The sequence below is a fragment of the Psammomys obesus genome, unplaced genomic scaffold, assembly GCF_907164565.1.
Source record: "Psammomys obesus unplaced genomic scaffold, mPsaObe1.curated_primary_1811, whole genome shotgun sequence".
Taxonomy (NCBI): domain Eukaryota; kingdom Metazoa; phylum Chordata; class Mammalia; order Rodentia; family Muridae; genus Psammomys; species Psammomys obesus.
The window spans coordinates 11,868,721-11,894,780 of record NW_026596101.1 but is presented as its reverse complement, the minus strand read 5'-3'; the positions used below and the strand labels follow the sequence as shown (position 1 = coordinate 11,894,780).

Below are 26,060 nucleotides of genomic sequence, written 5' to 3'. Positions count from 1 at the left end.
ATCAGAATTTGGCTAATTTTTATTATCTCTTGAGAGCTGTACCATCAGTTTCCAATTTTGCTACTTTTGGTAATATGAAAAAAATTCCAGTAAAATGTGAAATTTGTACGTAAGAGGTAAAAGAACATTATTTTGAATGTCCAGCACTGAATCTGCTGATTTTCATATAACTTTTACATATTATTGTGAAGTGGTGTCTTCCTCAGTCCTTTGAAAAGCACATATTAAAAGACTGAGTCATGTGTATCAAAGCCAGCAGCTCCAACATGTTCTATTACCAATTTAACTTGGGAGCAGAAAAGCCTGCCTGACTCAATGAGATAGACAGTGTGATTTCATTAAAAAAAAAAAAAAAATCTCTGCCATCTGGAGAGAGAGGACCCCTTAATGGAATCAGAAACTGGAAGTGAAGAATTATGTGCATTTTGTTTCACATTTGGGTTAACATACAGTTGTTCCTTATTTTCTCTACTGGGTTTTGACAGAGCCTGAAAACATATTTTTACATGGGAAAGGAATGAGTGAGTTCTAATTGATTTCACTCTAATTTCTGAGGAAGGGTAAAAGGTGCTCATTTTCATGTTCCATCTCTTTCTTTGTAAATATGAACAAAAAGAAAAGGTGTTACAATATACACTCAGATTCAATTCCCATCTTCGAACAAGACAGATCATCCTACCGAGAACATGGAACAGCAGCAAGTCAGAAATGCCAGGTTTGCTGTGTCATGTTAGGGAGTTCATGTAAGATTTGGCACAGGGACACTGCACGTGGGGGAAGCCATACTTTTCATAGTCCCGTCTTTGTTTTGTAACAATGACTCCTTTCAGCAAAGGCAGATAGGAGAAATATTGTCATCTTGTTTTACAGTATGAGGAATTGAAAAATGAGAGGACCAGTGACTAAAGGAATCTCGCCTCCACAGAGGAGCACAGTGAGACAGATGTCACCTCGCCAAGCTCAGAGCAGTACTTTCTACTAATACTCTATGGGATCACAGGGCAGGCCACTCCCTTCCAGCATAACTGTCTAAGAGCATTTTTACCCTGAGGGATTAAAATTGGATCCATGCTAAAATTAGTAAGCCTAACATGATAGGTGCTGTTGTAATAATGAGAAAAAAATATTTGGAATAAACGAGTTTGCAGGATAGAAAAATGGTGTGTGTGTGTGTGTGTGTGTGTGTCTCGTGCTCTGTTGGTAGATTGTGTGTTGTGTGTACTGTGTGTGTACTATGTGTTTGTACATGTCATGTGTGTAACTGTGTTTTTGTGTATCCGGTGTTTGTATGTGCCTCACACATAGGCAGTGATTAAACCCATAACATAAGAATATTTCTATCAAAAGTTTGCAGTATATAATTTGTAAGTTCCTTTGGTTTACCAAGCAAATATTAAGGCATTTCAGATTCCTCTTAAAGGATTTACTGCTTTTATTATATTCATATTTTACCTATAATGGAGTAGAAATTTAAAAACACATACCTGAAAAAAAACATGCATAATCACTGATTCAGAAAGCACTTTTTTTTTTGTATGTAACCAATTAACTTTCCAGTAAACAATAACAAGGGCCTATCACCACAAAGCATTTACAATAAAGAACAGTAGGACGGGAATATAACCTGACACAGGGTGGATGTTAGAAATGGCTGATGTGGATCCTCTTGCATCCATACCTGTCAAAGATGATAAAGGGATCGTTAATAAGGGCTGTAATTGGAACACCTGAGGTTGAATGGTTCTGTTCCCTTTAGAATCATGATGAAATCCTATCTTCAGTTCTGATGATATTCATGCTTCAATAGTAGCCTTGCAGGTCTTTAAAGCTCTGGACTCCAATCCCTGATTTCCTGATAACTCAAGAATCTTAAGCATCAGCTTTGCCACTCCTCAGACTTAAATCACCACATGAAAAGGCCAAGGCAATGGAGCTATCTCTGGACCTTTTAATTACCTATCCAGGAATCCACTCCCCCTGGAAATCTGAATAACCTGTAGTCATACTAAGATGGGAGGAATAATTATCCCTTGAATGAGATGATGTTCTTCCCCCCCATCCCCAGAAGCTCCTTAGGGAAGGCACTTGCAGACCGTACAACAGGTAACAGGTCTGCAGCATCTCTATGGAGCCTGGCCATGTGTTCTGTTTGCCTCTGAGTACTAACTAAATTTTTATTTTTTTTTTTGGCTCTTTGGTTTTTTTTTTTTTTTTTTTTTTTTTTTGATTATTGGCCAAAAGACTAAGCAAAGACTCCCATACCCTGTGGCCTTTGTGATTCATCCTTCCAGGTTTTCAATCTCCTTTATTTTTTTTCCTGTTGTTTGTTTTTGTAATGAAGATATTTGTTAGCTTTCATTGCAAAAGCCATGGTCTTTTCCTCTTCCTAGTCTCCATCTTTATCCTCCAGGCAGCTGCCCTGTTGTTTTTCTCCTAAACGCTAATGAAACTGCATTCAAGCAAACTATTGAGTCTATTTCTAAATTCTTATGTTAATGAGATTGAGTACCCACAAAGGGAACCATTCTTCCTTGGAGAAATTTGGATATGGAATGTTTTGAAAACATTTATGAGTCTGTAGGCACCTCTGAAATCATGAATAATAAATTACTGTAGTTATAAGACAGTCAAATAATGTCACTGTTCTAAAAGTAGTTTAATCTGGGCAGTGGTGGCCCTTGCCTTTAATACCGGCATTTGGGAGACAGAGGCAGGTAAATTTGATGCCAACCTGGTCTACAGAGAAAGTCTCAGGACAGGCAGGCCTACAAAAAGAAATCCTGTCTCAATCACCCACCCCTCAAAAGCAGTTTGAATGAACTAAGACACACAAGAATGAAAATAAAGCCTGTTCTATTAAGGTTAAATTACAACACAAGCCTAACCTTGAATCGCTCTGGCTGCTAAGAGCATGTATAAGTCACTGATGTGTTCATGTGTTAGTAAATGACTCCAGTCTGCTTATTTCATGTACTTTAACTGAAATTGGAAAAACAACTTCATCATTGTGAAAATGATTAGACTTGATTACAAACAACTGGTGAGATAATTTGATGGTTTAATTAAAGAAAGATTCATGGCATAAAGGTTTAGAAAATGTGCTTATCTCTATGGAGATACATTTTCTGCATAATATGAATTATCATCTTTGTAGAAGAAATCAATAGAAACTCCATTTTCAAAGACAACCCTGTGTAATCACCTCACTACCACAAGATCAGCATCAAGGCAGGGTCAGATGCTCTGGATTAGGAAGTCATCCCTGAATGAAGAAATGACATAAAAGGAGAGAGTACAGGTACTCCTAAAGTATGGAGAAGATTCTTACTGCATATATAAGGGAGAGCAGGCAGAGGGAAGAGTAGTCTCCAAACTAAAATCCTTCCTGCTTCTCTCTAAAGAAATATAACACTTAGTCCTGTTAGCAGTCCACTGTCTATTCTGTCATTTTCTTTTTTAAATTAATTTATTTTTTATTAACTATAGTTTATTCACTTTGTATCCCAGTTATAGCCCCCTCCCCTGTCGACTCACCTTCCCTCCCTCATCTCCTCCCATGTCCCTCCCCAAGTCCACTGATAGAGGAGGTCCTCCTCCTCTTCCATCTGACCCTAGCTTTTCAGGTCTCATCAGGACTGCCTGCAATGTCCTCCATTGTGGCCTCTCAGGGCTGCCCCCATCAGGGGGAGGTGATCAAAGAGCCAGCCACTGAGTTCATGTCAGAGACAGTACCTGTTCCCATTACTAGGGAACATACACTGACATTGAGCTGCCATGGGCTACATCTGTGCAGGGGTTCTAGGTTATCTCCATGCATGGTTCTTGGTTGGAGTATATCTCAGAAAAGACTCCCTGACCAGATTTTTTGGTTCTGTTGCTGTTCACTCTAAACCTTGTACTATTAGAGAATAAGAAGCATGTGTTCCTTATTTTAAAAGGTAAAGGAATCAGGACTAAAGAAATGAGATGGCTCAGAGATTAAGAGTACTGCTCTTGGAGAGGGCCTGGGTTCAGTTCGCAGCACCCATGTTAGGTTGCTCAAAACCTCATAACTTCCTGTAATTCCACCTGAAACTGATGCAAATAAGACCCTTTTTTGGCCTTTGGGACAACTGCACTCATGTGTACACACACACACACACACACACACACACACACACACTATAAATCAGTTTCTCTTTTGATCTTTTGAATTTCACAGACTTTCAGGAGAGCCCCCATTCTAAAATGGTCTTTACACACTTGCACAAGTAAGTGATGAAAAAATTATCAGCTATTTTCTTAAGATAGTTTGATTTGTGTGCTCTACTCAAATTCTTTCACAGAAAATAAAATTTTCCTACATGGCCAAATTTTCCACTCTTCAGTCATGTCAGTCATATAACTTTAAAGACTAAAGGCCTTAGTCGAAGTCTAGATTGCCCAGCACTATGAACAAGATAAAGATCGATACATGGAAAGATGGGGCCAATCTATTTTTATCACTGAGAAAAACAGGACAGAGTAAGACAAGATGGACTTCACAGTACTTTAGTTAATGCTGGAGAACTCCAGAGGATTTAAAATTAAGGATAAAATGTATTTTGCCTTGTCACTGAGAAAATATGTATGCAAGAGTCTGTTTTCCTTAACTCAGAGATGGAAATTTCCATAGTAGAATAAATTTCATTGGATTTTCAGAGGAAAAGTTAGTGTGTAGCTCCTGTGAAATTAAAAGTAGATATTTTTAAAACCCGTTTCTCTGTCCAGTATTCAAAAGTAGATTATAACCTTATACATTTTAATTTTTTTTTAAATTGAAAGAACTGATAGTTTGGCTACAATTAGAAGGGGAAGAACAATTGGAAAAAAAAACAGGATCTCACTGTAGCCTGGGCTGCTCTGGAACTCAGGATTTTCCTGGTTTGGTCTCTTGAGTGTGGAGATTATTGGCTTGAACCACCACAGCTGGAAATATTAAAAGTATGAAAACCTGTGTATAGCTCAGTGTAACCCTTGAGAACTGTTTGAGCAGATAATCCTAAGGCAAATGTAGGCAAATTTCAAAACAAGGAATTTAAGTAATAAATTTTGCTAAATAATGTTTAGTGCCATTTCTTGTCTTTTCTTCTCTCATGTTTTGCTCCACTCTAATGGTTTTCCTTCTGTCCTTATAGTACATGCCCCATGCATCGCCAAATGCATGCTGGGGAAAGAGGATGGGAAGCAGATCAATCAGTGACTTACAGGATCCGGTGACACTGAGGAAAGTGATGACACTGAGAATGAGTGTAGCCAACTTACTCGTTATTCTTGGGATCCTGATCTGCTCACTACTGGTACCATCCCCTCCATCTGTGGTGGCCTTGACTTCGATAATGTAGTCCTCTTTGATAGGCAGCAAAAGTTCAGCTGAAGTTTTATTTGTGTTCAGCACTTGCACAGTATTCTGACTGCTAGTCCTATAGAAAACCTATAAAACATAAGCAAGCACACTTTTTATACGGCCACCTTTTATGTTCTTCAAAAACTTTGTCACTCCAAAATGACATCACGTCTTTATAACCCTAGATTATAAAGCGCACTTCCTGCTAAGTCTGTAGGTTTTAAATGTGGGTAAATACAGTGGAATCATTGGGTTCTCAAAACTGAGGAGGCTGAGTGAAAGCTGAACTTTTTTGATGGCGAACCTCAGTTAGGTTGGGCATTGGTGAATGGGTAGAAGAGGAACACAGGGAGATTATGAGACATGTGAAAGGAGGAGTAGACCCTTGCTTCAGAGTCTGACTGAAGTCTCTCCCCAATCTTGAAGCAAAAAAAAAAAAATGAGCCATTTACCTTTGTTGTAAAGTTTGTCCATATAAAGCTAACATTCTGTTTCTGATATATAGTTTGTGTAAAGTAACAATGAACCAGGCTTAATGAAGAATGCATAAGAACGTGGATAGGACCTCATTCCTTTCAGCAGTCAGTCTCTTAGGATTTCGAACAAAATTGTTACCTTTGTATAAAGCAAATAAATCCTATTTTCCAGAATTCCTGTGAGCTAGACTTTTACCTTACCAACTGTAATTCTGTTAGTTGACTCTCAGGAAACTCCTGACAATCTCATTTAAGCTCCCTAACAATCTTGTGACTACAGTAATTTCAAAGCCCAATAATAACTTATATATGGTTATTATAAAAAAAAACAAACAATGAGCTTGACCCTCATGGGGGAAATGGTAGACACAATTTGGATATGTTTTATTTTCTGCGAGTCTTCTTTATGAAGCCCACATCTAAGCTCTAGAGTATGCTTATCTTCCTTCTGTGCACCTGTCTTTTTTTTTTTAACTCTAAAGCTTAAGACTATGTAACATATCATTATTTAACCCAACTATGCTTCATAAACCGGATAGCACTGAAATTCTTTGAAGCTATGAATATGATTTCACTTGTGCCAACATCTCTAAAAGTGTAGAGACTTCCTTGGGTTGCTAATGATGGCAGTAGGAAGCCATCTTTCCTTCCTTTGCTTGGCCACAATGCTTACAGTGAGGATATATAGCAGACAGAACCATGTAAAATGTGTCTTTGGTTGTCAGGGGCAAGGAATCATGGGTAACCTTTACAGTTGGTTTTAAAATAGCATTTGATGAAAATTGAAAATAAATAAAACAAGTTATAACCATCATATTTAAATTTTTTATAAGCAACATTATCTCAATAAGTACATATAAAAAGTCAGATAGTTTGAGAAAATACTCTTTTTAGGAAAAGCTTGATAGTTATGTGAAAATTAGATTAAGAAACCGTATCACCAACATTTTAAAAATAAGCTTTCCACTTAGATTTCCTTGGAGCACATTTGCAGACATGGGAAAGGTGAAGTAGTCTAAGTCACAACTGACCTTGTAGCCTATTACTTCTGACTCATTCTCCATCGCTTTCACTTGCTCCCAATTCAACAACACTTTCGTGTCTGTGGCATTCCAAACAACATTTCCTGGTGGCTGACTAGGAGCTTGAAATGCAAAAGGAGAAATTAAAACTTATCTGAGTACAAAGTCATATTTCAGATGGAGCAGACAAATAAATATTCTACAAGGCTCATGGAAGAAGAGGGAACTCCTTGGTAACCCACAGTGCAGCGATGGAGTGAGAAATAACTAAGGAGGACCTTTAAAATGTCTCTTTATAAAAAGATACTGTGTTTAAATTGTGAGAAAATTGGCTGTACTATATCATAGGATACCATATAATATCATACCACATGCCATATCATACAGTACCACACATATCATACCATATATACCATACCTTGAAAACATGTTAAAAACATAAGAAAGGCAATTCCCTTATCTACCACTAGAGGGCTTTCTGTTAATGAGTCAAGTAGGGCAAGCATGGGACTTGTTTTGACACATACTAGAGGTTGAGAGAAATTGCCAGATTAAAGTTACAGGAAATGAAGTGTGGATGATTTTTAAGCCAGTCTCTTCATATGATGAGATGGGCAAAATGAGAGGCAATAAAAAAATCAGGATTACTCAGATTCATTCTCATGAAGTAATAGCTACACACATGAAAAATCACTGCAGACAGTCCATATTTTAAAGTCTTCGTTTTCCAAGTATAAATCAGTTTTTTTTTTTTTTGAGAAAAATAATGTGAAAGGCTAAAGAAGTTAATGAGAATTGCATTAGAGAATTCATGAAACTCTCTGGGTTTTATAGACTTGAATTTACAGTTAGTTTCTTCACAAGAACATGAGATAGGAAAAGTATACTGGTAAGATATAGGGGTATCTGTGTGTTATGTGGAGAGGGACATTGGATGGAGTAGGGAGTGGCAGGTTCCATTTGTTTACGGAGCAACAGAAGGGACACCAAAGACTCAGCTTCCTTTCAATAAAAACAACATATTACTCATTTGTCAACATCATCACATATTCCTATAATAGTCCTGAAACTGTTCATCCTTATACATCCAAACATAAGATATGATTCTGATAACTGGATTTGTAATGGGAAAATGATCCAAGAAGATTGCCTTTGCAGAGAAAATTCTGAACATCATAATTAACTCATGCTATAACGCAAATACAGCTGGACTTACAAATGGAAAAGCTCTCAGACACATTATGATATGAATAACCCAAACAAGATGGTATTGTATATACATTCTTTAGCTCATTGTGTTCTCACTAACATGAGTCTATGTAATTTTGAATGTTTCTGAGACTAGATCATAACAATGAGTTAAATCAGCTAAGACTGAGCTGCAAGGCTGTGATAACAAGATTAATGCTAACTGCTTAGGGTTGAAATATTAATCAGTGTGTTCTAGATACTCTATCCAGATGTCATGAATGCATTTAGAAAATCATCCTGAAGTCTGTTATCTGTGTGGATGACAGCAGCATAAAAGGGTGGGTTTAATATGATTTGACGGAATTCAGAAAATACACTTCGGCATGGATTGTTCTGTCAACATATATGTACTGACAGGTTATAGAAGGTTTCACTTGTTTGTGCCACATTACTTATACCAATACCAGCTTCAGAAAAGAAAGGATTGTAAACAGTGGTTTGTCTGGTTATGAATCCCAAACATATGAGCTGAATGAATCCAGCCTGATAGGAATACTTTTTTTAAATGGCAAAGAGAAAGGAAAAAGGATAGGAAGGAAGAAAGGAAGGAAGGAAGAAAAAAGAAAGAAAAACTACAAGAAAGTAAATTAATTTAAGTAATGAAATTAAGGAAAATGGACGATTTTTTTAAATTTTTCTTCCCCATGTCTGACTACTCTCCTTTATTCATTTCACTGTTTGCTTACATGGTAATTTTCCTGATTTTTTTAAATGTACATTTTTTACTTATGCATTTGTGTATGTCGATGTGTTTTTATTCTGACTGTATACCCACAGAAGTCAGTGTCATTGGCTTCCCTGGAGCTGGATTTACAGGATATTGTAAGCTGTTGAAGTCCATGTAGGTGCTGGGAAGTGAACTTGCATTCTGTGGAATAGCAACAAGCACTCTTAACTGCTGAGACATCTCTTCAGCCCACATATTTTCTTTAAAAAATACTAAAGTTAAAAAAAACATAAATACAATTTTTAGCCTCATTCCAAACAATGATAGTTACACAAAAGCCAGCTTGACATGCTTGTCACATTTTTGTGTACACTCCGAAATGAAGCTAATGGCTCCTCTTTAATTTTTAAAATGTTAAAAATGATACCCATCAGATCTCTTGCTACTATCACCTGGCAAATTCTTAACCAGAGGACCATTCTTCCAGCCTCCAAGCTTACAAACCATTGCTTAGTAACTATCTGTGATGTGTTGGGCAATACAGAATGTCCTCTGATATGAGTTAAGTAATCTCCAGTATGCTGCACTGCAGTGATACTCCTTTCTGTAATGTGCCCAACCCAGAGAGTTAAGGGAGACTATACATGTGTGTTCATAGAAGCTCTCTTCATAGTAGTGCAAGGGCAGAGACAAAACACTAACAGTTTTCCATTCACAGGGGAAAAGAATAAACACAGCATGCTAATAGATGGGATATTGCTCACCTTAAAAACAACCAGGAATCTAAGAGATGGTAGAACACGAATGAAGCTTGCAGCCACTAGGCCAAGCGAAATAAACCAGTCCCAATCCCATAAACACAGTAAGGTGCCTGTGATGTCTGACTTGTAGAACAGTGACAGTCAGGGACAGAAAGAGAATCCTGCTGACTGTTCACACAGCAGTATTCCCACAGTTAGCACTATTTAACTGTATATTCAATCCTAGTGTGGCTCCAGTAAGCAGCAGTGTATATACCTTCAAAGCCACATGGTGATGCCTGAAGGCATGGAATGATGGGAAAGTCCCTGGGATGACTGACAGTGTATGTTGTAGCACTTCTAACTTCATTCTCGGTGCTTTTTCCATCCAAAAATACGATCTACAACAGCATGACATAGGCCACACCTACTGGACTTAACTTGACAGATGGTCTATTTTTCAAAATGACTTGTCAGATTTTTTTTCTCTCTGTCAAATAAACTACTTTGACAGTATAATAGAAAAGAGTGGGAAAAAAACTAATTTGTTTTATTTAAAGGTGATATTTAATTGGATTTATAGCACAACGTAAATTGGCAGACTCTAAAATTCCCAGGAGAATTTAATTATTATAAAAAAGAGTATCATTATTGCAAGAAGGATTTTTTTTTATTGTCATCTATCTTTAAACATCCATCACGATGCTTTCTGTGTTTTGTTTTCTAACTTTTCAACATCACCTGTATGAGAGATTCCAGTTGTTCTATAGATGCTTGTCTGCAAAGAGCTGATGACAGTGACATGGCTATGCCTGGGTGAAGTTGGGGCATAAGACACATCAATCAGTGAGAAAACAGCTAAATAAATGGTGGCCAGTAGTCAAGGTGAGACAGTACACATATATGATGTCCTGATTTTATTATTGGTGCTGTGATAAACCACCCTGACAAAAAAGCAACAAGGGAGAAAGGGCTTACTTTCTTTCACAGTTTCAGGTTACAGACTGCCATTGTGAGGAAGTTAAGGCAGAAACTTGAAGCAACTAGTCATATCACATCCGCAGCCAATAGCAGAGAAGAATGAACACCTACCGGCCTCATGCCCAGCTAGCTTTCCCTGCTCTTGTACAGTCCAGGACCCAATAGTAGGGAATGGTACCACTTACTTCAGGGTGGATATCTGCTATCAATTAACATAGTCAGGACACCTCCCATTGCCTCCCGAGTTGCCCACAAGATGACCTGATCTAGACATTCCATCAATAAGACTTTCCGAAGGTGATTCTGAATTGTATCAAATGACAATTAAATCAAACAGCACCTGTGCTTATATAATATGCAAGTTGCTAAACAAAAAGCCAAGGGGGGGGCATCTGTACAATAAAAATCTGGGAAGCACGTATAATGATGTTTTTTTTGGGGGGAGGGGAGGGTTATGGGATTGTAGCTGGCTTTTATTGTACACTCCATGATTTTCTTTTGCAAAGTTTCTAGAATGAGTGGATTTCAATGGTATGGAATATTTTTGAGGCTGCTAATCTAGGGGACTTTATTGTGTGCAGTTTTCAAGGGTGATATTTTCCATAGTAGTGACAGGGATCCTAGAATTTCCTTTGAAACTGTGGAATTTTAGAATGCCTACTTGCTGTGGTCGATTGCACAGAACGTAGTATGTTTTTCATCTCCTTTTCTTGGCTACCTTAAAAATACATTTAGCACATAGACATTGCTTGAGAAGATCATTAGCATTTTTAATTAGATTGGTTAAACAAGTGAGATTTGTGAGAAAAACGAAATAACCCAAAGCTACTTTCTAACCAGTGCTAAGATACATATTGCTTCAATCACTATTAGAAATGAACCAAATGCATCATACTATAGAAAACTGTTTTCCTATTGATTTTATGTTTCTTGTTTTTAATTATGCATATGTTTGTGCCCATGGGAATGTTTCCAAGGTGGCATGGGAACCACCCATGGGAACCACTGACATGGGAAACCACCCTCAATGTAGACAACACCATTCGGTGGGCTGTTGTCCTGGGATCAATAAAAATGAAAAGAGGAAAAAGCAAGCTACACACAAGCATTCATTTCTCTCTTCTCCCTGCTTGTTGATGTAATGTGCCTATCCTCCTGGCACAGAGTCACTTAACAGCCATGAAACTGAGACAAAACTAACCTTCCCTGGGGTTTTCCTGGGTGTTTGTCACAATAAGTAGAAAAGCAACTGATAGATTAATTCCTTTGCGCTGTGCAGGTATGCCCTTGGTTTTCAAGGCAGGAAAACTGTTTTTTCTAAGAATTGGTTAATCCATCAATATTAACCTCAGATGCGAATAAGAAGTTCATGCAGTTCTGAATGGAGTCATCAGTAGGAATTATGATTCTACTTTCCTGAGAGTTTGACCATCCAAAAGTAGACAGTGAGACACCTAGTTGCTATATTGCTACCCAGAGGAATGGGCTGGAATAAAATGGTGTTAGTATGAATAGTGGCAGATGTTAAAGCATCAACCAGTATTTGCTGGGTCCGACTATGATTGTTAAGATGAAGATGCAGCTCAAGGACTAATAAAGCAATAATGGAATGAATCAAAACTCTCTTTCTTGAAAGAGTTGGTATTCAAGTCAAGCGCATGTAACAGTAAAATAAGTACATCTATGGGCTGGCAAAATGGCTCAGTGGCCAAAGGCACTTGCTGCAAAAGCTGATGGTAAAGGGTGAGATCCAAATTCGGCAAGTTATCCTCTGATAACAATGTGCGTACTGTGGTATGAACACTGCACAACCCACTCCCACATGAATGTGGGATGAATGAAATATAACTTCAGAGGTAAGAAAACAAATCCGTACAAAATGGAGCATGTGTGCTGATGATTGAGGGCACGCGCATGAAGAACACACAGAAAGAGACAGGACAATGAACAAGAGGAGGAAGGAGTAAGAGATGAATGCTTTGGTGCCAGAGCTGGGGGCTGCGGTGTACAGGCCTGCGTGGAGTATTTTCAGGGTTTAACATTTATCTTCAATGGATGGGAAGTGAATGGAAAGTTCTGAGCCTGGGGGGGGGGGGGCTGTTGGCCACAAGATCACCCTGGCTTATGAGAGCCAAGCACTCCTCACTGAACCGTGAGGAGCCATTTCTGATCCCGGGAAGGACAGATGCAGCTTGCTCCAGAGAAGCAGCTGTGAATCCGGTTTGTGTGTGTGTGTGTGTGTGTGTGTGTGTGTGTGTGTGTGTGTGTGAGAGAGAGAGAGAGAGAGAGAGAGAGAGAGAGAGAGAGAAAGTGTGTGCATGGGCAGATGAGCGGAGAAGTGCATGTTATGATGCATCTATCAAGGTTAGAAGTCAACTCCTGGGATAGAAACTATCCTTTCACCTTGTTTGAGACAGCCCTTGGTTTCCTCTGCATATGCCAGGCAGGATGGGTGGAGAGATTCTCTTGTGGTAGAGCACTGGAGTTACCACATCTGGAATTTTGTGGGTTCCAGGGGCTTAGACTCAGGGTCTCATGCTTCCTCACTGAGCACTTTCCCCACTGAGCCATTCCTGAGGCCACGGGAAGTGACAGAATCTTGATCCATTCAGAATTCAATTCCATGTCAGCTCTAGGAGAAAGATGGCTTGAGGTAGAGTGCTTGCCAGATAACCTGAGTACAATCTCCAGAACTCAAATGTAGAAGAGAAGCGCCTTCCTTCTGCAAGTTATTTTCTGACAACTACACCTGGGTTGTGACCTGTGTAGACTTGCACATGCTCCCACACAATAAATTAACATACACACAGATACACATACACACACATACAAGGAGTCAAGTATGCATGAGATTTGGGGCCTAAGAAACAAAATCATGAGCTGTGTTTGCTGAAATGGGAGTCTTATCATGGATATTTGTCAAGATGAAGGACAAGATGGAAAACTCAGCTTAAGAACATTCGGTCTGAGATCCTATGACATGACTTTTGAAGATGTTGGTCCGAACCCTTCCATATCACCACCAGAACTGGAGGTTTATCACACAGGCTGCTGAATCATTTGTCCTATACATTCAGTCTTACAAATTCTGGACGTGAGACTCTCAATATGCTTCCCTTTAGAAATCAACACTTTCAATCATTTTCAAGCCATCTGCAAATTTTTCTCATTAGCCTCATTAGATGAATGATGATAAGAGTTACCTCTCTTTGGCTTTTGAGTGACAGAAACCCATCTTCAATTATTGAAGAGGCTAATTACTGTTAAGTCAAAATGCTTTTAGAAAGTACAAGTATTTGGATATCAAAAGTGTTTAATGGAAGCTACAGTATGTTACTTGAGAATCCTACTATTTTTTGTTTATTTTTTATTTTTTTAATTTTTTATTAATTACATTTTATTCATATTGTATCCCCCCATAAGCCCCTCCTTCCTCCCCTCCTGATCCCACCCTCCCTCCCCTTTCTGCATGCATGCCACTCCCCAAGTCCACTGATAGGGGAGGTTCTCCTCTCCTTTCTGATCTTAGTCTATCAGTTCTCATCAAAAGTGGATCCTACTATTTTACAATCAGAAGCAACAACTATATTCAGCAATGGTGGAAATCTTTACAGGGTGAATTCCATGATTACAAGGACACACAGCTTGCAAATTTTCAAGTAGACTGTGAAAGGATGCAGCATGTATTTTGAATTCACAATGTGCAGTCAAGAGGAAGTACATTGGATTAACAGTAGCTCAAGCTGGCCTGCTTCTTTAGCCTTCACTTATCCACTCAGCCATCCAGTCATGTACTGCCATGTTGCGGGGCTGGGCTTTGCATGGGGTCTACAAGAATAAGGCACAGAGGACTCTCTATAAAGCTCATGAACTTGAGGGAAAAACAGAGACCATATGAGGAATCAAAAATTGTATATCAGTTCTTTATACCTGCAGCATACAGATGATTCTTCAAGTGATAATCATGGGAGCCTTGCTAAGATTCTTAAATAGGACTGAGAGCTAAACCTCATCAATGCTTAGGATGATTATTCAAAGCTGCCAGTAACAACAACAGAAATAGCTATGAAACATGCCATCTTACTCTATTTTGGTACATGCTTTAAAAATCACTAGCATATTTTTTTTTAAAAAAATACATGTTTCTTATATGCAATTTTAAGATGACTGAAGAATTTATGAAATTTCCCATACAACTTAGAAAACATTTGTTAGCAACATTTATAGAACAATGTGCAGATGTAGGTGAACCACAGATCCAGGAAAAGACAATTTTAAAGAGAGATTTTATTCTGGTGAAATTCCCATCAGACTTCATCTGTACCAGCTCAGGATACCTGACTAGATCAGGGCACCTTACCCAGTCCCCAAGTACAGAACAAAATCACCATGAGTTAAAGGCTGGCATTGAAAGGAACGTGGATATTCTGAGTATGTGGTTGGAAGAGAGGAGAAGGCAGTGTTTTAGACTCTCTGGATGACTGTCCTCTCACCTGTTCTGTCATCTCTTTGAGGGAATCTAAACTTCCTGTCGCTTAGCCTTTTCATCTCTAAAGTGAAGACACAAATAGATTCCAAGTCAGCGTTGCCATGAGAATTGGGAATCAGTAAACGAACAGTGTTATGAACTGTGAGCAGAAATTGCTCACTAAGTGTTAGCTGTTAAGACCATAATTATCATCATCGTTATGCATAAATTTGCCTTTCCATGCTGTCTCTCCATTATAAAGAGGTTTGCTTTATTTAAGATTTTATTTCCTTCACTGCATATTATCAAGATAGTCTTATTAACATGGCTACTCTCTTCCTTTTGTTTCCCCAATTCATTAAGTTCATCACTGATGCTTCTGATATCACCATGTCTTTTTTTTATTTTTACAGTTTTTATTTAGTGTGTGTGTGTGTGTGTACATATGAATGTGCCACATCAAACTGAAAGTTAGAGGACACTTGTCTTGAGAGACTTGGTTCTTTCATGTTATCATGTAGGTTCCAAGAAACTCGGGTCTTCCAGGTTAGAGGAAAGTACTTTTAGCAAACCAGTAATTTTCTTTTCTCTTTCTTTTTTTTCTTTCTTTTTTCTTTTTTTCTTTCTTTCTTTCTTTCTTTCTTTCTTTCTTTCTTTCTTTCTTTCTTTCTTTCTTTCTTTCTTCCTTCCTTCCTTCCTTCCTTCCTTCCTTCCTTCCTTCCTTTCTTTTTCTTTCTTTCTCTTTCTTTCTTTCTCTCTCTCTCTCTCTGTCTCTCTTTCATTATTTATTACAATTTATTCACTTTGTATCCCAGCTGTTGCCTCCTCCATTTCTATCTGACCTTAGCCTACGCAGGGCTGGCTGCACCATCTTCCTGTGTGGCCTGGCAAGGCTGCACACCCCAGGGGGAGGTGATCAAAGAGCTGTCTCATGACAGAGACAGCCTCTGTTCCCCTTACTAGGTAACCACTTGGAAACTGAGCAGCCTATGGGCTTGAATGTCGCTTTGCAATCAGCACTTTTTTAGTGATGCTGGCTTTTAACATGCAAATTATGAGGCATAGTTAAGCCTTAGTAAAACTGAATTATTACCAAGAGAGCCAAATATCTTTACTGAAAAGTTGTAAATACACACCATTTTTCTGTTTAGGGATTTTTCAAAGAACACATCCTTGGTCTTACTATGTGTTATTCATAAGAGACTAGGTCACACTTTCCCTAGTAATTAGCTAAGGATAATGGTAAATCCTCACATTAGTGGGTTGCTTACAAATGGGTGCTATAGAAGGGAATAAATGGCTTTGTTGCTACACTGTTTCTCTGCAGTTCTCATTATGCTAATAAGTTGCTAGCCACACTTCTTCTTTTTATAAATAATGCAAAGATAAACATACAAATTTCTTTTATCAAATGACAGTGGTTAATTAACATCTAAAGTAGTAAGATTACATTTCATGTATATTTTAAATTATAAGTATTATAATATCGCTTGCCTATAATATTCAATCTATATATTACTGGCATTCTTAGTAATTTAGGCAATGAATGCTTTCAAATAGATTTGGACATGGTGATCTGCAAACAAAGTATATCCGTTCATGTGCCAAGCAAGAAAAACAGTTGTTTCTTCGCTACAGAAACTTCTTAAAGCACAGAGATTTATTGAAGTAAATTTAGAAAATAAATTAAGGAATGCACTATGAACAAACAAAAATACCAGTGTGCTGGAGGGATTTAACACCCTTGGGCCATGCTTTTCTTACCTCTAGAATTGAAATCAGAAGGAATGATCATCAAGTATTTGGGACATGGAATTTTCTCAGCCACTTTTAGCTATGATCACAATGACAATAACAAAACAGTTCAAACTAGAGTGGATGTGCTATGAGAAAGTAACGGAATGCAAATGACTGTATTTCTTGATGACTAATTTAATTGTAACATCATCAAAGCTCATGAGCTTAACTGCGAATACAAAGGTAACAAAAATTCAGTTTGGAAGACAATGTTGGCTTGGCATTGCTGGTTAGAATTTTTCCTGTGCATGTAGTGAGAGTTTTGGTTTCTTAAAAAACCCAGTTATGTTATGTAAACATGTTTTTATTTTAATCCAAGTTGTGGGATATGGAGCTGCTTCAGATTGTCCACAGCAGCAGAATATTTGCCTCCTGTGTGCTCTGGCAGGGGTGTAACTTTGTCAGCTGGAGACAACTTAGTTCTAGGGACTCTAGAAAGGGTATAAAAAGACCAGAATCCCAAGAGAGGAGGTATGGCTGCTCCTCCTGCTGCTGTTGTTCCTGGTTTGTCAAGTGATCATGAGAAAAGAGACAATAAGAAGAAATTAGAGATAGTCTGATGAGACAAAGATTGGACTTGCCCCTAGAAACTCAACACCCCTGATCAGCAGGAAGTAGTGAAAAGATCTCAATGGCCCCTCTCCCTACCAACCTTCTGTCTCTCCTACCTGGTGATGGGGTGTTGGAAGGGATTGGAGTGGGGAAAGGTGGTAGATATAAGAGCCCAAATAAAGCAGCAAAACAAACACACCAACATGGGTATCTATTTATGTGCACCACACAGTCTGATTATTATAACCTTTAAATTCATTTTGGAATCTTTTAAATAATGAGAGAAGGAAAGGCTTAGAAACCCAACTCCCAGGTGTTTGTGTCAGCTTCCAGTTATCATGGTTACCCCAAGCTTCAGAGAACTAATAACCCACGATAGTCAACTCAACAAAGCCAATAACACTTAAGAAGAAGACGAAATGGACTTCACACTCACAAGCACATTTCCCAACAGTGTACATTTATGTTCAAATGGAGGGTCTACTTAGAGAGTTAGGGATATTGTGAGGGTAACAATGTGGAGGCCTCCATGGAAGCAGGATTTCATCACTCAGTAGGGTTAATGACTTGAGTTATCCATTCAGGCGATAAAGGGGTCCATCACTGATAATTCAGTCTTTCCCTTCACATTTAAACAGTGGAAAAATGAGAATATACTTACGAGTTTTCTTGGTGGTTGCGTTAACTGTGGCGCTGAAGGGGCCAGCGCCTGCACTGTTGTAAGCCCGGACAGCTGTGTAATATGCCAGGTTGCTCTTCAGGCCTCGGAGCATAGCTGATGTCTGATTTCCTGCCACTTTCACTTTGCTGGATGATTCTTCTTCTCCTCCATTGTTCCAGTACCGCACCTGGTGGACAGCAGACATAAAACATGCAAACAGCTGGACCAAATACTGCTTTTTCCAAAATCCAGTCATTTCATTAACAGGAGCGCCATGATGCATTTTCTTGTTTATGCCACCAAGATTCCCAAGAGACCCACTGTGTGCCAGGTGCTGCACTCAACCTTGTCACAGCTTTTGGTATACAGAAAAAGGAAAATGAAGGAAGCATTAGAAAACAATCATGTAAACAAATGAAGCAGAGACATTAGGGACACCAGTGCAGCTGAGTTCAGGATTTCACGTGGGAAGACAGAGGATAAACCCAGACACCTAACAGCAAGCTATTCCCATTTCCATCCTTTACCAGCCCAGCCGAAGCTCAGCTCTACAGTGCTGGAATGCATTCCTGAAGCACGAAAAAAATCTCCTCAGGTAAGTGGAGATTTCTTCTGGAAAGAAAGTGAAAGGTTAGGGGGAAGATCTGAAAAAACAAACAAACAAACAAACAAAAAAACAACAAAAAAAAAACCAACCAAACAATTGGCCAGTGGAGCACCCTGCAGAGATGATTAAATGTCAACAAGTCTACCTGTGCATGCAGACCTGCAACAAGTAGCAGGAAGTAGCTAAAGCAGCTATTTGAAGTATACACACGTTAAAATAGGTCGCATGAATCTTATTATGCTGTGATATGCTAAAATGCTTTTGGAGTTATTAAACAGGCATATGCATAAATGGCGCAAAGATACAAAAATAAACCAGTGATAAAATTTGGCAGGAAGAGAAGTAATGAATGATAACGTAACAATCGTTTTCTGAGCACTGTGGGGGATCTTCAGTTGGGAAAGTGCTTGCTGCACACACTTGATGACTGCAGTCCAGATCCTCAGCACCATGGCAAGTGCCAGCTATAGTGGCATGCATCTATAATTCCAAATCTAAGGGACACGATGACCCTTGGGGCTTGCAAGCCAGTAGGTACTGGCAATCAGCAAACCCCAGGGTGAGGGACCCTGTCTGAAAAAGTGAGGAGGAAAAGCCATTAAGGAAGATGACAGACATCAACTCTGTTCTCCACAGGCATGCTACACACACACACACACACACACACACACACACACACACACACATATGTACATGAAAACACAAAATAAGTGTACATATGTTTTCTAAATAGTTTCTATTTGTGCTGTAAAATGTTGATTTCTTTGTTCATAAGGCTAGATTTGACATGAAGTAAAAACAAATCAACAATGACAAAATGCAGAAATTAAAACGCTTATGCAAAACACAAACATGTGTTGGGTAGGAATAAGAATAGTTACTAACATTTGATCATTTAATGTAAATAAGAAGGTTAACATAAAGACATAAAGAAAACTTGGCACTTAATAAAAGCATATTTTGTACTTATGTAAATAAATATGCTTGGCCTTCTTCTTTCTGCAGTAGACGACCTTTTATTCTGGCATCCATTCTTTTAAACCTTGATAATAAAACATTACTATGAATATAATTTTTACAACTGTACAACCATCTGTAGTTTGAATATAATATTATCAACTATCAACAGATCTCCACGCTCACAATCCCAAAGACAAAGAACATTCTAAAGAAGGGGCAATCTCTTTAATCATGGGCTGAGCTCTGTCATAACAGGCTGAGATGGTGTTTATATGTTTTATGCTATTTATCTTTTAAAATGCAAAGCAGTTGTATTTCAGTTGGTAGAATGCTTACCAAACAGAGCCCTATATTCAATGCACAGCACTCCTGAAAACTGGGTGAGTTGGCTCATATCTTTAATACCAGCACTCTAGAGCTAGAGGCTGAATCCTTGGCTACATAGCAAATCCAACAGTAGCCTCGGATGGAGATGGTGCATGATGAAAAGTGAAATGTTTAAAGAGCAGAGCTGTAATTATGAGTGAAATTGTCTGATTTTAAAATTCATTGTACAATACCATACAGATCAAACAATGCATGTTGATTGGTTAGACAAGATATTGGTTATAGTTCTCAGAACAGGAAGATATTAGAAGTTATTATATGTTATTTTTTTCAAATGAGCACATACAAATTTATCCATTAAAATAATATCACAATGTAAATCTCAGGGTTTCGTAATAATGTTTCCACAGTATTAAACCACGTTCTGCCCCCTCCCCCTACCCAGTGTAGCATAAGCCCCTCCACTCATACACATGCTCTTTTGAGTTATTTCTATTTCTCTTGCAAAAGAGTTATTTATTTTCACAAGAATCTCATTTTAGGTTTCTGAACCCAAATCTTTAGATCTGAAGTAAATACAATTTTCTTTATAAAGCCACTGATAAGCAAAGTGTTAACAGACACCAAAATCTTTTATAAATATTACACCACCAATACCTAACACTGTATGTACTATAAGGTTTAGATGATCTGCCCTTGAGGACTCTGTACAGCAATTTTCCAAGAATGACATCTAATCAATAATTATAATAAAAACGTTATAGACAGCCAGAAAGCTCGTGGCCTGGGATATAGCACAGGTAGGGAAAATATCACATAAATCTGAGTTATAACACTCCTCACTTAATGGACGACTCAGGAGAGTGATGGAGGAGTTTTGTAACTTAATCAAGATCCTGTTTAACTTCTGTTCTCTTGTTAGTTTCTAATGCATGAGCCATTCTTTTTGTGAGACATCAAATTACTTCCATGTAAGCTGCCTAAAGAAAGTGTTCCTTAGGAGGTTGAAAGAAAAAAAAAAGTGAAAATAATTCATGACCGGCATGCAAAGACTACATTTATAAACACATTTATAGAGAGTAATTGAAAGTTCTTACGAACAATACATATTAAAGTACTATAACCCATCTCTGTGCACTGGAGGAGAGATTTATCTTTGGATCTTAGTTGATGAGAAGTATTAGAAAAATATTTAGACACAGAAAATGTGTGCCAAGTTTGTACATAATAATAGTCAGTGAAGAGCGACAATCTTTTTAGATGGCAGTAAAGAAGTGAAATAGTATAAAAATAGCTAGAACTTAAAACAAGCAATTAGAAATTTCCTATAAACAAATTTTCTGTAAGTATTCCTATATGTTCTGTAACATTTTGCTTAAAACATATTATTCTCCTGGAGAGGACAGAAGCTCCACAAGGAGAGCAACAGAACCAAAAAATCTGAGCACAGGGGTCTTTTCTGATACTGATTCTCCAACCAAGGACCATTGATGGAGATAACCTAGAACCCCTGCACAGATGTTGCCCAGGGACACAGTTCAGTGTCCAAGTGGGTTTCATAGTAATGAGAACAGGGACTGTCTCTGACATGAACTGATTGGTCTGCTCTTTGATCACCTCCCCCCCTGAGGGGGGAACAGCCTTACTAGGCCACAGAGGAAGACAATGCAGCCAGTCCTGATGAGACCTGATAAACTAGGATCAGAAGGAAGGAGAGGAAGACATCCCCTATCAGTTGACTTGGGGAGGGCCATGGGTGGAGAAGGAGGAGGAAGGGTGAGATAGGGAGGGGAAGAGAGAGGTTGCTACAGGGGGATACAAAGTGAATAAACTGTAATTAATACAAATAAAAAATACAAAAAAACATTATTCTCTGGATTTTTGTTTGTTTGTTTGTTTGTTTGTTTATTGTTTGTGCAGTCAGGAATTGGAACCTGGGGTCTTGTACATGTAAGGGGTTATACTGCTGGTCTATATTTGTCTTTGGCCCTCTTCTTATTTTTATTTTTAATTTTGAGGGTCTAATTAAGTTGCTTGAGTTTAAACTCACTATGTAACCCAGGCTGGCTCTGACCTAGTAATCCTCCTCTGTCATCCCCTGAGTTAGCTGTATCAGCAGGCCTAGCTGCTAAATGATTCTGCATTATTCCATCACCTCTAGGTTATTTTCTAGGTTCAAGGAGTAATAGCACCCAAACTGAGATAATAGAATGCCTCTTTGCTAATATATAGTTCACAGGTGCATGCACAAAGTGGGGGCGTGAAGAGAAGGTTGACTACAGTGAGGAAAACACTTTGAAATGTGTGCACAAAAGAGTTGCTACGAAGCTGGAAGAGAGTGAAGGCCGTTGGTATAAAAAAAAGAAACAAAGTCATATGTGTTACAAACCAGAAGCTGTACTGAGAGGCAAAGCTGGATACTAGTGACCCCCCTCGTATAGCAGAATTAAAAATAAAATCAATGGTAAGACTGTAGCTGAAGATGAATGAGGAAGTGTTTATACATTACTCCAGAACATGGGCCAGAGAAACAATAAATGTTATGAAAGTGAGTCTAAGAGACATGGAGGATAGGAGGAGTAGTTCTAACTGGAGTTCTGAATAAGGGAATGGGGGGAAAACGCCATTCACAGGGTGCATGGATAATACTGTACAGAACTGGATGGACACAAGCACTTTCATCTTATAAACTCAGAGTTTACTGTGGGAAAAAATAACGTGGAAAACCACAGGAAAGGAGATTGTGATTAAGAGTGAGCTGTGCCTCTCAGCTACTTTCCATAGCTGGACACCTTGTAAGTTCAGTTTGCCTCCATCCTGGTAGTGATCCATGGTACCTTGGTTTGCTGGAGAAGAGACAGTGTGTGGGTGCATGTGTGTGTGTGCCTGGGGTGTATGTATTTCACTGCTAAGGGCAGTCTCACAGCACAGGCAGTGACTCATCTTTTCTCAGAGCTCTGTTGCTGAGCAAGCACCCGCTGTAAACACAGCCTCATCTTCTACAGTTTTGGTTTTCAGCGAGCCACAAGCTTTCTGCAAGTGCCACAGAGTAAGATATTTTAAGAAAGATGATTTTTTTTAATAACTGTTTTTAGAGCATGCTGCCATGTGTTCTATTAGCTATTGGTAATCTCTTATGTATATCATTTATGAAACAAACTTTATTATCCATGGTTTCAGAATTCCCCCTCGCCCCCAGAAACTTGGCTAACACAACATTGCTGAATTGTGAGATGATTTGGACCAACACCATTTAAGAATATGTAACAGCACTTAAGAATATGTCATCCCTCCTTCCCTCACTGAGCTGGATATTAAACCTAAGCCTCTGAGCATCTATGAAACAGTGGTGCTTTAATTTGCTCATGAGATAATACAAGTTTGTTTTGTTTTCTTCTGAATCATAAAACCATTTTGCTACTCAATACAAGTTTATCTGGGTAAATGAACAGAAACAAACAGGAAGAATGTCCCGAGTAAGACTGTTATCTCTATCTCGGCAAGTAATTTGGTTACCCGAAAGGAATCCTCCTGCTGCGAGGACTCTTTATGATCACTGCAACAGAGATTTCACTTAATTTAACCATAAGCTCAAATGCAGTACGTAAAGATGCTGTTCTGAAAAAAAATAATGATGCCTTTACCATTATAGAACAGGTATTAAATCAAGAATACTTTTTAAATAGATGAAAGTGGTTATGCGTGTGTTTCGAGATTTTCAAAAGGATGAATATTTTAACATAGCTGTTACACTGAACACACTGAAATGAAAAGAAGGCATGGAAAAATGCCTAGAGATATTTTTGGAAACCAAGTCCACATTTATCTTTCACTCATGGTCAATCTGTTCTTGGCCCTGGGAGAGTCATTTGAAACAATTGCCCACATCAATCCGGCTCATTTCCCGCTGTCTTCTCATTGGGCATCATTTGGAGAGACTGTCTAATAAAAACACTGTACACCTGGGAAGCCAGGGTTGCCCTTACACATACATGGCTGAAGGCCAAGTCTGCACTCAGAAACGTCCCCATTGATCTCCACCCTCGCGGAGGGACATTTACTCTCCACGCCCCCATGGAGGGTCACTGCAACCAGCCTCTACTATACCTCTCAGTCTTCCACCCTCTCTTAAAGTCTTCATTTTATTCACTTAAAATTTGCCTCAATTACATGATGCAAATACGTCTCAGTTGTCTGTGCTCGATTTTCCTACGTTCATTTTTCTACGCGAATTCTTTGCTCAATAACAAGGAATAATGGCATAAAGCTTTGCTTCCATAGTCTCAGAGAAAGTTCTCAAATATCTGACCTCCTTTTCAGCCTAATGAAAATGGAAGGGACTAAATACATTTTGTCCAGCATTTTGGGACAGGAGGCTGGGTGAAGGCACCCAGGAGTCATTGTATTCCTCTGCTAAACTTAAAAATCTTTCAGGTTCTCCACAGATAGGCTGTGTTGTGATGGTTCACATGTATTGATTTATTTTTCACACTCGTGAGCTTATTCCTTCTTTTAATTTTAAACATTAAAATTATTATTAACACATAGTAATTGTACAAATTTGTGATCGCCAGCCTGGCAGAATGTAGGCATGCATGTGGATGGACCTCTGGCCATGACTGTGGGATTATCTCAATTGAATTGACTGATGATGTGTACCCTGGCACCACTCCCTCACTAGGTTCCAAGGATGGACGGAGAGATGGGAAACTGAGCGGTAACGCATTTCCATTGCTCTCTGCTCCTTACTGTGGACATAATATGATTAACTGCTCTGGTTTTTCTGCCAGAGTGGACTATCACCCCAAACTCTAAGCTGAAACAAACCTTCTCACCTTAGAGTTGCTTTTGTTGAGGTATTTTAATCACAGCAACAGAAGAGAAAACTAAGACAATATTTATGTCATGTATTGTGGTATTTAGCTTTTTTATATATCATGCATTGCTCAAACCAGTGTAATGATCATTTCCTTATTTCTTCTATGTTGTGAAATCCTTTCTTCTAATTCTCCATGCACACACCAATGAATATAGTGAGTTAGGATGAATGGTATGAACTGACCGAAGCTGTGTCAGGATGCACAACCTGCAGAAGCTCAATGCAGCATGGATGGGAGTGGGTGGGGCTCAGGACCCATTGATAAATGAGGACTGTTGTGGGTTGGAGAGTTAATTTTCAGGATGTGGCCCCTGAAGGCAGCTGCACATGATCAAGGAGATTGTCTTATACCCATACCCATACAGAAATATATTACTCTCAGCCTTGATCAGAGAAATCACCCTTTGCAGTGGAACATGGTGAATGTAGGGATTCCTGGCTATTCTAACAGCTAAGGATACGTGAGCGTGGAGTGTTCAGTTCTTAACATAGCCATTGGAACCATGGACTGACAGTAGCTGCAGTTATCTGCAGTGGGCCTGTACAGTCAGCCACGGATGGCGAGGATGGCGAGAAGCACGCGTGTCTGTTACTCCTCCCTGAACCACAAAAGGGACAGTCCTCATTGGTAGACCACTCAGCCTGCAATGAATAGTTCACATGCATGATTGCACAGACGGCCACAGTTAAACTCAGTAGGTCACAAAAGTAAGCAGACAGGATGTGGAAAAGGGATTTATAGTGAGGAGGATGGGGTTGATAGGGGTGGGAGGGAGACAAAAGAAGGTGGAAGGTGAGAGTGATCAATATACACTATAAAATGATATTGTCGATATACATGTGTGTTCTAATATATAACATATACATATATTAGAAATTAAACTGTCTCTAAGCAGAAGAAAAGAAGTTGTCAGTATGCTCCATGTAAGAACTGTGTGTTCTTTTCAAGCGCCCAATCTTCACATCCCTTAAGGCTTCTGTGTCTTCTTTATCATGCCTTCCTTTCTTTTCCTTGTTCCAAAGGGCACCAGGAAAGATATGAGCCCAAGTGTAACCGCTTAACAGATGAAATAAATTGGAGCCCAGGGAAACAAGCTTCTCAACTAATGCTTGGTCAAATCAGAAAGGAAATTAGTCTAGATGCTAATGAAGATGTGTGCACAGCTTGCCACACGTCTGTGATCAGCCCTTACTGAGATGAGAGAGAGGCAGGAGCTATTAACAAGTTCAAAGCCAAACCTGGGGAACTGCAACCCACAAACTCAGCTACATGGCTGATAATTAATTACTCTGCTAAGTCATTTATC

General features: G+C 38.8%; 1 protein-coding gene across 1 annotated transcript in view; it reads right to left on the bottom strand.

Moving 5' to 3' along the window:
* Positions 1 to 375: 375 nt before the first annotated feature.
* Cntn3 (contactin 3) overlaps positions 376 to 26,060 on the bottom strand; it is a 394,581-nt gene continuing 368,896 nt past the window's right edge. The window contains exons 21-24 of the mRNA XM_055628433.1: positions 17,981 to 18,167; positions 6,873 to 6,985; positions 5,284 to 5,452; positions 376 to 1,678 (exon numbers count right to left, since the gene is read on the bottom strand). Of these exons, the coding sequence (XP_055484408.1) occupies positions 1,578 to 1,678; positions 5,284 to 5,452; positions 6,873 to 6,985; positions 17,981 to 18,167 (570 nt within the window). The 3' untranslated portion in view covers positions 376 to 1,577. The remainder of the gene's footprint in view (positions 1,679 to 5,283; positions 5,453 to 6,872; positions 6,986 to 17,980; positions 18,168 to 26,060) is intronic.